Raw genomic sequence first — 12,851 nt, forward strand, 5'->3', positions numbered from 1 at the left:
GTGAACAGGGAGAAGTGGTGTAAATTATTATTCAAAAGAAGAAACATGTAACTGTAAGTTCATTCAGATGACGCCACAATTGCAACCGCTTACTTTCTTTGAATGACAAGCCAGTCATCTGTGTAGACTGCCAAGGCATCTCTCACTCTGGGATCCAGCGCGCTACATAGAAAAACACATTAATAATTGAGCAAAGCATGCTTTTAATATTTATGTTCTCTCAGTGTCACATTGTAGAAGGCTTTATTCCTATTTGTAGTGATGTCTGTCTGTCATTACAGTGATATTAATGCTCTGTGTGTATTGCCCTCTAAAGCCCATAGAGGCATTTGTGTATTAAAGTATGAGGCTTGTGCTGGCCATTAACAGTTGGACTTACTCCTCCTCCTCAGGCAGTGGGGGCTCCAGTGTAGTGCAGTCTTTGTCCAGCTGGAGGAGCTCCAGGTCATCCTGGGGGAACTCCATGAGCTGTCTGAGGGGGCCAGGCTCCACCCCAGGGGCATGACTGCTCACATACTCCTCAAAGTCCACCGGCTCAACCACCTCCGTCAGGGGCAACTGTCATTTAGTATTAGACTATTATGCACCAATAACTATAACATGATCATCATGACAAAAATTAATGTGATTAGCTGGATAAGACAGAATTAAAAGGTGCAGTAGAGTAAGGAGACATTTTGCCTTTACTAGACTGTAATATTTGTATTTATTTGCCTTGTAAATGTATACATGCTTCAAAAAAATCTTTTTTGAGAAGTTAGTACAAAATTATGCAAATTTGTAACTAAACCTATGCTGTCTCAGGTGTAATAAGTTAATTAAGACTTCCTAGTACACTCACTCTATATATTCACATTTAGAAGACACTTAGAAATACAATTAATGTTTAAACAATGTGCTCATTTCTTTTTCAGTTTTTCATCAGGAATGCCTTCTGCCACAGGCGCTGCTGCTAGTAGTCATTTCAAATAATTCATAAATTTTTGCCATCCTTGCAGCGTGATAAAGGGCCATTTTTCAGACACAGCATCTTAAATATTCACCCCTTATTCCACTGAGAGCACCCATGCTAAACCCTTCCTGGCTTCTATATAAGACAGGTGACTAAGAGCAGGTATATATATATGTCAAATCTGTCTTTCTTCACATATAACACTCACTAAAACTTTACTCAGCTTTCTTACATCTTCCTTTGTCTATAAAGCTAGGACTAATTCACAACGTTCCACCCATCCACCTCTGCCCTCGCTAATTGGAGCTTCAAACCAGCTGGCCCTAAACTCAGCAAGTTAAATACAGGGTGACTCACAGGGTGGTGTCCACCTCCTCGTTTCTTGGACAGCTGAGGTGAGCCATAGTCTCTGGACACTTGTTTTCTGACCTCTGCAGCAACGGTCCTGAGCAACGAAAAGATTTGTCAGTGAGAAGGGTAGTGAAAATGAAAGAAAACACAGCTGGAAAGATTATGTTCCTTTTTAAGAAGTGCGATGCTGAAGATGAAGAAAATACATAAAAGCATATATATCTGGATGGACAGATCTTATAATATTAAGCCAGTGTTTGCATCCTTTTGAATTCTTAACTTGTAGCGATCGTCAATTACATTTCCCAGCTTTAGTGACTAAAACACTTTCAGGGAAGTGATACGTCTGTCTGTACAGCCAAAGCTCTGCGTCTAAGTTTCATAGACTTGTGCTATAGAATCTGTAAAGCACACAGTTTTCATCTTCTGGTATTAGTAGCAATGCTGAAGGGCAGCAGCTGCTCTGAATAGGGACTCGAGCGGATCTCACAGAGAGGTGGCGAGCTGGCTCGAGGGAGCAGGCATAGAGCCAGAGCTCTGGCCCTGGCCTTTATGAACTAACGGCAAATGGGAGGCTTAAAGACAGACAAAGCAGGAAAAAAGCCCAGTCCTCTCACAGAGACAGCAAGCAGCTGCTCCTCTGGAACCACAAAATGTCTGTTACTCCCATATACACAGCTGCAAAGGCTTCAACATTTCCGCCATGATTAAACAGCAAAGGTTCATGCCTTCTATCCATCAATACACAGTGACCCATGAAGCCTGCTCCCATCTCCAGGACGCAGCTATGCCTTCCTGATGATAGCTGGAAAGGGTTTTTCTTTCATTTTTAGCGTTACGAACCAAACCTGTATCCTTAGCAAAATGAAAACAGTTTCTGCAGCTCTGCACACCTCCACTTAAAACAGGAAAAAGGAAAGCTATCGACTGCACTAACCATTACACTCTTTCCCACCCTTTCCTGCATCCGGCACTACACAATGGTCTGGGTCTCCACAAGGAGACAGGATTTGAGGAATGCAGCGGGAGACTGAGAATATCTCCTCAGGATGTGTTATTGTCCAGCATGTGGGACTCAGTCTGAAGCAAAGTTTAAAATATCTGCAGTCTAGGCATTACTTAAGTGAGACACTATTCACTTGCAGATCAATGATGTTTGCTTGCAGGCTTCTGCAGAAGATATCTGGTGTAGCAACAATATGGTGTTCACTGATCAAACAGACACTTGTAAAACCACCTATTGCAGCAACAAGGGAGTCACTTGGCTGCAAATATGTTCCCACACACCGGTGTGGTTAAAACTGTTTTCCAAGTGGCAGCTGACACATTTGACATGCCTTAACGTTTTCTCCTGGAGTTTGATCAACGTTTATTTAGCCTAATGACAAATACTAGATTACCAATCCATGCAGTGCTCTACTTTCTAATGGAGAGGATGAACCAGTTTACAACATGTGGAAACAGGTTGCTACAATATTGCCAGGAGGCGTTCAAGGCACAAGAACAAAACCTCAACGTCTCCTGGCTCAATTTTAATGTACACAAAGCATTTATCTCAGTGTTTTTATGGTTTGATACTAGCAGACAGCACACCGCGATAACAGACTAGCTTTCAGTTTGGCAGTGTTTTACTCGAGTAGCCCCATTCGTGTTGACAACAATGCTCTTACGATGCTACCATAATCTCTAGAAAACACATAATTAAACCCGCCAAAGTGTCACAGACCCCTTAGGAGAGTACAAACGGACTCAGTAAAGCTGTATTTCACCACAGAAGGCTACTGTTGAGTTTAAACTAAGCGGTTTAGTGATACCTTACAAATCCTAGCATGTTGGCTATATGTCTGTCCAGCGGGTCACTCTCACGCACAGCGAGCGGCACAACTGTTAAACAATAACTTGTGTCACTGCCTCACCGGTTGATTTTATGAGCAAACGCTCTCCTTTCGCTCGCAGTCGATGACATTTCTAAGTCCCCATGTAAAGAAAGTCCTCGAAGTCAAACTGAAAGTGCTCTTCTCCTCCTCCTCCGCCTCCTCCCGGGCTTTAGCTCCGTCCCGTCTTGTGTAGGGATGCGGGCTCTCAGACCGTTTCCTTCTCCACGCTGGGACCGGGCAGGGAGCCCTCCTTGTTCCTCCTAGTGGCCGGGAGCTGAACCCTGGCCATCACCGTCAAGTCACCCGTCACACCTACACTACATCCGGTAAGACTTTACATATAAATTTCCATCTTCTCTCGTTAAACGCTTTCAAATGAAGTAAACACAACGATAAGGCACGACATTTATAGTTCATACACCACTTTGTCACTTTGCAGACGCGAATGACCTTCAAAAGGTGTATTTTCATTTCATAATATTGTGAAAATCGTCGCTTAACATCCGGTTTTGCTACTCTATTTGCGCAAACTTGATCATTTTCTACTCGAAGACTATGTCGACCATCTGTTCACACAGAAATCTCACCTGACCGGTTTAGAGCGACGTGGTAATGGCGCACATCCACCTCAGTTTAGGGTTTCATTTCTGTAAAACAATTTAGGAAGTGGACCTGTTATTCTCACTGGGAAGATTTCTTCACTTTGAAAACCTGACACTGTAACTCGCCAGATCATGTAAACACACGTACAACACCACCCAGACACCTCCCTCCAGTGACTGTACACATTAACTATGTACATGTTCACTCTACAGCCTGAACACCTCACTGTTCTGTTAAAAAAAAGAGTATTGAAGAGTAAAAAGTATCCATCCTCCCTGCATGCTTTCCACTATTGCTTTTCAGCATTAAAACATGGCCAATTTAATTGTGCTTCTGGACAAGAATGTACAAAAGATGTTTTCTTGTCAAGGCGAAAACAATATTCTACGAAATAACGTCAATTAGCTATAAATTGATCAGAAATCTAAAATAATGTAATGTAAAGTAAAAAGTGATTGCACAAGTATCTACCACCTTAAACCCTCATGTTGTTCTGCAGGTCAAAATTGACCTATTTTAAAGTTGGAAAATGTGGGGAAAAAAATATACATTTTCACAGTGAAACTTCTGATGTCCACATTTTCAACATTTTTGGGAAATCTTTGAACATTTTTCGGTGGAAAAAAAGAAAACTGAAAAATGTTTGTTTAAGAACATTCACATAAAATCAACCAAACTCCAGCGAATTTCACTGGATTTTGGTTGACTTTTATGTGACTGCTCTTAAAGAAATTATTTCAAGTTTTACTGATATATATATGTAATCACTTTCGATATTTTTAGTATTTTTGGGGAGAAGATTTTTATTGATTTTTTTTGAAAAATATTTTGGGAATTTTTTTAAAAATAAAACTTTTATGGAATTATTGAAATTTTCTTCATGACGGTTTTGCAAATTTTTTAAAATTTTGGGGATTTTTTTGCTGAATTTTTGGATTTTTTCAGACAAGGAAACAATATTTTTTAGTGCCTGTAAATAAGGACAACAGGAGGGTTAAAGTGACTCACCTAATTCAACATAAAAAGGAGACATCTGTGTGCACTGAATGCGTCTCCAGTGACTGTAGCGTAAAGACACCTGTTTCTGGAAGGTCTAGTCACCGGTGAATCAGTGCTCCTGTCTGTAACTACACCCCAAAGACAAAAGAACATGCCAAGCAACTCTGTGAAAAGATTATTGAAAAGCTTAAGTCAGGAGACGAATACAAGAACACGGCTAAGTTGCTTGGATTACACATGAACCCAGTGTTTAAAAATGAAAGAAATACAGCAAATGTGTAAATCTGCCTAGAGCAGGCGTCCCTCAAAAGTGAATGACCGTGCAAGCATGACACCAGTAAGGGAGGCCACCAAGTGATTCATCTGAAGGAGTTACAAGTGTCAGCAGTTAAGATGGGAGAGACTGCGAATACAACAACTTTTGTCTGTTCTTCCTGTTAAAGCTGTATGGGAGAGTGGTAAAGAGAAATTTTAGAATTTTGACACAAAAGAGTCTGTTTTTTGTGAATCCTTGTCAAAAAAGCCTGTGATCCAATGTTAAAAACTAGCCAAAGGTCCATGTACCTTACTCATTAATCTTAAATCATGCCTTGCAGACCTACATGCACTGAATTTACTGTTTATACACTGTGAATACTGCTTATACTGTCGGCGTTTTATATTGCACTGCACTTTTGCTGCTTTAGAGCTAAATTGTATTACTGCGTCGTAGTACTTGAACTCTGCCCAATGACAAATTTCAGTCTAATCTAATAAGGAAGGAGCAGGTTTCTATATTTAGCAGTTTCATTTTTATGTTGATGCCAGATTTATTCTTAGTTTTAAAAAAAAAGCGCACACACACAACAGCAACCTCCAGAGGACTGTTTGCACTCATCTGTCACAGAGCCAGTCAGAGTAAAGCTACACCAGCAGATGGAGCTGTTCACCGTGGTTGGAAAAGAAAGAAAGCCATGCCTCATCAGTGATTGTTTAAGATTCAGTCCGTAATTTTGACCTCTGCAAGGAGATAAGAGACAGCCACAGCTTTGTTAGCTGGCCTATTATCTGCAGTGCTTGGAAGTCACGCAAGCGAGCTCATAAATAAATTAACAATTTTAAAGGCTAAATCAAATGACTAAAAAAGGGATGGCATGGCTCCTTTAAGATACAAAGGAAATGTGTCAAAAACAATATATTTGATAGGGTCTACTCTGTGTCCTATTTGAGCAAATAAGAAATGACATTGTCGGTGACTCTTCCCACAAACGTCGGTTTATGATAATGGCAGATCTGCGTCTCCCTCCTCCCTGCCTGCAATCACGCCATACCCCCATGTCTGCCACGAGGAAATTATATAGCCATGCTCACTGCTGCAGCCCAACCCCACTTCCACCACCCCTCCTCCTTCACTCCTTCCACCCCACAGTCGTCCTATTCAGCACCCTGGAGAGCTGCTGCAGGTACTCGGCTGTCCTCTGTGAGATGGCTGATGAATGGCACGTATTGTATAGGGGGAGAGGTGCAAAACGGAGAGAGGGTAGATGGAGGAAAAATTAACCTTGCATGACAGAGGCTCGGCTGTGGCTGAGCAAGGACAGACGTCTCTGGGATGTATGTTTATGCATGGAGCAGCACTCAGAGCTGCATCAGAGCTCGCAGCAGGCAAGAGTCTGGCCCACAGACACTGCTAATGAAAATAAATGAAGCTCACGCACTCCATCTCTCCCCAATACAGGCACGCGTCCACCACAAAGCCAAAACTCATCTTTCTTCCTCTTGCTGCTCCAAGGTTCAGCAAATTCTAATTTATTGCACAACGGGGCTTTCGATAATGGATTTGTTTATGAATTAGATAATATTCTTTATGTGAGCTCAGAGTACATCTCAGACATTAACGATTAAACTATCCTGAAGAAATACAGTTCTAAATATTTACCATGAACATTTCAACGTGAAGTCACTGAGGAAATGCAGTGTTTTTGTGTGACATTGCAGTGTCCTTGGTTAGCGGAAAAAACACGTAAAATAAGGGGGCTGGGCTGATCCCATGCCTGCTTTATCCTTCTGTCCACACCTTCCCTGCCTGCTTCCTTGCCTTTTCTGTTCATCGAAGGCTTTCAATTCCTAGATCGGCACTATTGTTTGAGCGCCCAGCCCCCACGGCAGCGCGAGCCCCCACCACCACCACCATCACTGCTGTGTTACCAAAGAACAAAAGAGAGAGTGTCAGACACCACCCACTAGATCTCTTTCACACCAGAGCCCCCACCTCAGTTCCAGATGGGGTTGCCTTTTTTCAGGGTTTCTCTCAACCCCAAGAGTCCTCCAAAATGGAGGCCCCCTCCCTCCCCCTGCAGCCCACTACTCAGCTGCCCGTCATCCACCTGCTCCGCTGCCACGCGCCCGTGGCCAGGGCACGTCCCCTCTCTATCCCACCCCACCAGGGAGTCCTATTAAAATCATTAACCACTTTTTTTTTTTTTTTTTTACTGGAGTCTGCTTCCAGGACATTTACTAGCGGCAGTAAAAACTTTAAAAGGAAAAATAAGCGTACGTCCACATAAAGAGGAAAAACTCTTTTCCACAAAGGACAAAAAAACAGATATGCAATAATTGTTCATTTGTAATTTTAATGCTGTTCCATTGGTCATTGTAGATCTTGCTAGTTCAGCTGTTCTTAAAGCAGGGTGGAGGAATTACACCAGACTGAAAATTGTAATCAATAATTCTAATCCATATCCCGTAGTGGTGTCCTATACAGGGGCCTGGCAGATGCTCATTTGTTTGTTTCCCTCAGAGCATCAACATGTAGCATCTTCAGGAGGATCTCTGCTTTCACCTCCACCCCTGTCTCGACCTTTCCCCTCCAGGGACAGAGAATGTGGTATAGCAACAGGACACATCTGCTACAAGACAGCTGTTAAGTCTCCTAATGTTGATTCTACAGTCAGGGTTGGGAAGGTGGGAGGGTTGGGGGGTGGGGGGCAAAAGGTAATCAGTGCCGAATTGCTCAGTATTACCTTAATTGCTTCAGAACACACGAATAAACACCACTTATTAGCCACCCATCCGGCAGCCACAAACAATACATTGAGCTAATCAGACAGAAGAAATGTATTTCTGTGGTTATTCATTTGCAAACTGTAGCGAACCAGTCGCATGTATCTTGGACAGCATCCTACATGGAGACTATGAGCAGCTACAATTTCTCCTCTGCCTACATTACATGCATGGATGCATGCTATGCTGTCACTCACTAACCAAGATTTATGGAAATACCCCTTCTAGCTGTAGTCAGTGCAGTGCACAGAGCACACTCTGCTCCCATCTTTGAATATATGCAGATATATGCATGTAATATGTTTATGAGTTCTTTACAGCACTTGCTTTGGACTTTTTATCGTTTCTGTGCTGCAGGAAATGACTAAACCTCCATCACCATTACCACCACCCCCATTCGCCATCCCACCATCCACCATCCTCCAGTCCCTAAGGGTTCAAGCGCCCAAATCAATTGAAAGAAAGAAGAGTGCATCGTGGTCCTCCCCCTACATCTGTCAGGGAGGGAAAGCAGGAGGGGCCACACTCACGGGCCATACAGGGAAACAATATCACTCCATCTGTCACAAACCGTTTCATCTCTGATGGGGTGAAATATCGCTCACAAATACATCTACCTCTATATCATCTATGCGTATTAGCTTACTGGTGCCCAAGCCTCTACCAATTCCCAGAAGCATACGCAGTAGCTTTTTGTCTCATATTACCTTCCTCCCACCAGCCAGCACTCTCCAGCCACCTTGCAAATTATGCTTTTAAGCCAAACATCATGTTAAAAGAAATTGTTCCACTTTACACAGTGAACCAGTTAATGAAAATGGAAGACAACCAAGCACCAGCATTTACATGTAAAAAGTTCCAGAATGAAAGTACAGAGCAGCGAACCTGAAAGCTTAATGAAAGCGAAAACCCATATTGCGTTCGGAGGAAACAGAGGGGGAAAAAAAAATAAGATGCAATCTGTTAATAACCAGAGTGCCCTTTCATATTCAAATAGTGCTGCTGCTGTGCTTGGAGGATGGGTGTGGCCGGCTGATTCTTCTTGCCTCCTGAGCTGTCGCGGCTTTGTGACGTCCAGGATCCCATTTGTTCTATCAAATTATGCTATCGGACTGGTCACTGTTCAGTGCGGAGGACAAAATGACAACCCCAGACAATAGCTATCTATGTCCACAGTGATGCACGCTGATCGTGAACAAAACTACGTAGCCCGGTGATCCAGTAAGCTGTAGGAACAGTACAAAATGGCCTGACTGTTTACTGGAGGGAGAAACGAAAAAAAAAAATCCCATATCCCCAAGAGCCATCATGCATCTATCTCAGCAGCAGGTAGAGCTGCAATCTCAGTCATTCATATTTAATTCCACAAGAGTTTCCGGCCAGACTAATGTGCTATTGATTTCAAGTCTCCTATTACTGAAAAGGGGAAGGGCCAAGAGGGGGAGAAAGCTGGACTACAGGGAGTAGGAGCTGGAGACTGAAAGAGGAGAGGAAAAGGATGGAGGGGGAGAAAAGAGAGTGCAATGGCTACATCAGTGAGCTTTTTCGAGGAAATAATATAATATTCCATTTGAACAGCTCTAGCTATCTGTCTCATAATCTCCTTTTCAAGTGAACGCAACAAATTCTACATGAAAGCTTAATGAGTACTTTTCAAGTTTAAGCATGAAATGTGCATCATATTATATACTGTTCATCCCAAGTTGAGGCATTTACACAGTAAACGAAGCTAAAAAATGGCTCCGTTTAACAGAGCAGACATACTTACACCTCCTCTACTCGTTTTGTGTCTGTCAAACGCACGTTTATGTGTCAGATGGAAAGAGAGCATCAGGAAAAGTAGCGAGAAAAAACAACAAAGAGAATGTCTAAGAGCTTTGTGTATTTAAGGTCTCTCCCTAGACACCAACTCAGACAGGACAAAATGAAAGATTAATAACCACGGCTTTATATTTAAAAAGGTTCTGAGTAAAACACGGTCTCAGTAGAAGAGGTGAGCGCTGCATAACCCAACCTCAAAGCCACACGAACATTCATTTACAAAAATACACGAGCGGCAGAGTTAATGTTTTGACTAAGATGTGGTCAAAGAACTAGCATGTGTGTGATTTTTCCTTTAATCAGATAACAAGATTGTGGAACATGCACAATGCCTGAAAAGGTTAAACATAACCTGTTCTACACCGATTAAATGCAAACAAACGACAGATACTGTGCGCGGAGCATTAACCAGGCACATGGAAAGCAGAATATAATACATAAATAAAAAAATGACAAGAGCATCTACTTCAGAGACTTCCTCCCACCAGCCTGTCTACTCTAATAATAGCCCAGAGACAACAAATCCAGACAGACAGAGGGAGAGAAGGATATAGAGAGAAAGACGAGAGAGAGACAGAGTAAAAGTGCAAGAGTGAACCCATGAGGGAGACCACAAGAAAATTGCCAAATAATACATAAAGGCTTGAATTAGGCCAGTTGCCATTATCAACAAATGTCCTTTTAAAAAGAGGCTAATTTATTTTTGGAACCTTTCCTGAAAGCAATAACTGCTTCACTGCTGTTGCCACAAAACCCTGAATTGCCAAGAGCCAGGCCTGGTGGAGAGACCACTGAATTAACCAGACCTGAGGCTGAATCATCCTACCCATCCCCCAGATACACTGTCATAGTGTCACTCTCTCACTCTCACTCTCTCTCCTTCCCTCTCTCTCTCTCACACACACAAGGCCACTACCTTACCGCAGGGCAATGGCAACAGGCATTCGTTTTGACGTAACACTGAGAGAATAATAAAGACGAGGGACAGAAAAGGCTAGGCTAAGGAATTCAGACCTAAAGGTTTTTTTTATAATTTACAAAGTTAAGCATCAGCAGCCAGAAGTCATATATATATATTGAATTTGTAATTTACATATTTTTGGTGTATTAATGGTGTTCTCGTAGAGCTGTAGAGATGAATTGGTTTGATTAAAACTACAAACGCTGTGTAAAATGCGTGAATTTTCTGCTCTTTCAGTCGTATTTTCTCGGATAATTATACAACTAGCTTTGATTTCTGTGTGCTGCTGAACCTCTAAATCAGTGTACTGATTTTGTTCATATCTCTGGCATCAAGATGCATTCCACGATACGCCCAAAGAAAAGGACCGCTGCATCAAGGCTCCTAATCACCACTAGTGGAGGAAGCCTAAACAATAAGAAAATAATCAGTTGAATAACAAAAAGGCTTTTAAGCAAAAGCAATGCTTGATCCTTTGATTCAGTGATGTACAATAGGCGCTTCAAATGCCCTCTTACCCACAGGGAGGATTCAGCTGCCGTGCTACTAACCAGGGCTCCAATGAGGGGCCACAATTAAGCCCATTTATTCACATTAAGTGTGAACTGTAAGTGGGGCTGCAGTCAGTTGACAGACCTGGGTGCCTTTGTGTTACAAGAGCCGCTTTTATTCAGCAAACAAAGACGGAAAAAACACAAGCACCTAATGACTGAATCTCGCCATCTCTTCTCAGACGTCCATGCACGCCGACAGAAATACACACACATGCATTTGCACGCACGGACACACAGTCGTCCTCACTCTCTAACAAACTGACTCAAAGGCTCCAACGCATCCAGGCTGAGTTGAGTCACTGCTTGTCAGAACGGTGGGGGCGGGGTTAAGACAGACTGACAGTGGGGCTCCATCTCTATCCTCTTATTAACGCTTAACGAGTGCTTTCCTCATGCAATATTCATCTCCACTAATATCATCCAAGCTTTGAGCCAAGCTTGCTACTTATGTAAGGCAATTATGTAAAATATCAGACAGGGCCCATGTTCAGAATCTGACTGGAAGAGAGCTGCAGGACAATGACAGAAAGGAAGAAGGGGGTACACAAGAGCGATTAGGAGCGAAGGACTGCAAGGTGGGAGAAACAGTTAAAGACAAAGAGTGTAAGGACATCAGCTACCTCTGAGTCTTGTGCTATATCTTCATGTGAGGATGCATCCATAAATCCATCAAAGGCAAGTGGCCAGTGCCAATAATGCAAACAATTTCCTCCCTCGCACTATTCTTCATTCTTCACAGCCAGAGACAGGATTGAGTTAGGGTGAGCAGAGTAGAGGAAGTGATCACATCAGCACCACTTGTCTCCCGATCAACAGCTAAACAAGAAACAGGAGGCATTAATTCTATACAAAGCGCAAACCTTCTTTCACCGTCTTACTTCTGCTTATGATTAGAAACCCTCCGCTCATAAACAAACAAACAAACGCACACTGATTTATGCACACTCGCACGCACACCCACCCCCCAGGTCAAGGCCCTATGGGGGTCTGCACAGAAATAGGTCATTTGTCACACATGATGTCCCGGGGCAGGGAATGCATTATAGATGAGCCCAAACAGCATGTCTCAGTGAGCACTCACCACACGGCTAGGGACATAGGAGGCAGCAGCAGGAGGTGAGGAGAGAGGGCTGAGAACTCTTCAGGAAGGGGATGCTGGGATCGTAAAGTAAGACAAAAATCACTGGTGGCCACGTTCCTGTTCGTGAAGCCAAGAATAAACATCATTCGGCACAGCTTGAGCGAAACTACGACGACGTCTTTTTCCACTTTCCCCTGAAAAGATGCGAATTAATCCAGGGGGGTGTCTAATTTGTTATTCTCATGTCTGCACCTGACACTATGGCTAACCATCTGCCTCGCATATGAGAGGTCCAGAAATCATCCAGTCATTAGGCGTAGTATGGATTTTTAAAGCTTTGTTTCTGGCTACTATTCACACCCAGTCATTGCATATTTCAGGCTTCTGCTCTTTTGCTTTAATTTGGCGATTATCAGCCAAGAACGTGGACTCGGAAAAGTCTGCCGATCTGCACTCTAAATTGCTTTTATTTGCAAAGACAAAGGTCTGTGGAGTGCAATTGTTTGCCGTGGTTTCAGGCGGGCCTAAACGAGGAATGAGAGAGAAAGGAAAGGGGCTGTGCTGAGGCAGAAGTGAGTGCAAAGTGTGGGGAATGACAGAGACAAGTCCA

General features: G+C 42.9%; 1 protein-coding gene across 4 annotated transcripts in view; it reads right to left on the reverse strand.

The window, feature by feature from the left end:
• LOC110960169 (dedicator of cytokinesis protein 7-like) overlaps nucleotides 1-4,232 on the reverse strand; it is a 30,869-nt gene extending 26,637 nt beyond the window's left edge. Inside the window, exons 1-4 of one of the 4 annotated variants that reach the window (XM_022207296.2) lie at nucleotides 3,220-4,198; nucleotides 1,310-1,397; nucleotides 380-558; nucleotides 94-162 (exon numbers count right to left, since the gene is read on the reverse strand). In XM_022207296.2, the coding sequence (XP_022062988.2) occupies nucleotides 94-162; nucleotides 380-558; nucleotides 1,310-1,397; nucleotides 3,220-3,269 (386 nt within the window). In that variant the 5' untranslated portion in view covers nucleotides 3,270-4,198. Of the gene's footprint in view, nucleotides 1-93; nucleotides 163-379; nucleotides 559-1,309; nucleotides 1,398-3,219 lie in introns of all 4 variants that reach the window. The other 3 variants (XM_022207294.2, XM_022207293.2, XM_022207295.2) reach the window with 3 other exon arrangements.
• Between the last annotated feature and the right edge of the window lie 8,619 nt (nucleotides 4,233-12,851).

This window comes from Acanthochromis polyacanthus, chromosome 21 (assembly GCF_021347895.1).
Source record: "Acanthochromis polyacanthus isolate Apoly-LR-REF ecotype Palm Island chromosome 21, KAUST_Apoly_ChrSc, whole genome shotgun sequence".
Lineage (NCBI taxonomy): Eukaryota > Metazoa > Chordata > Actinopteri > Pomacentridae > Acanthochromis > Acanthochromis polyacanthus.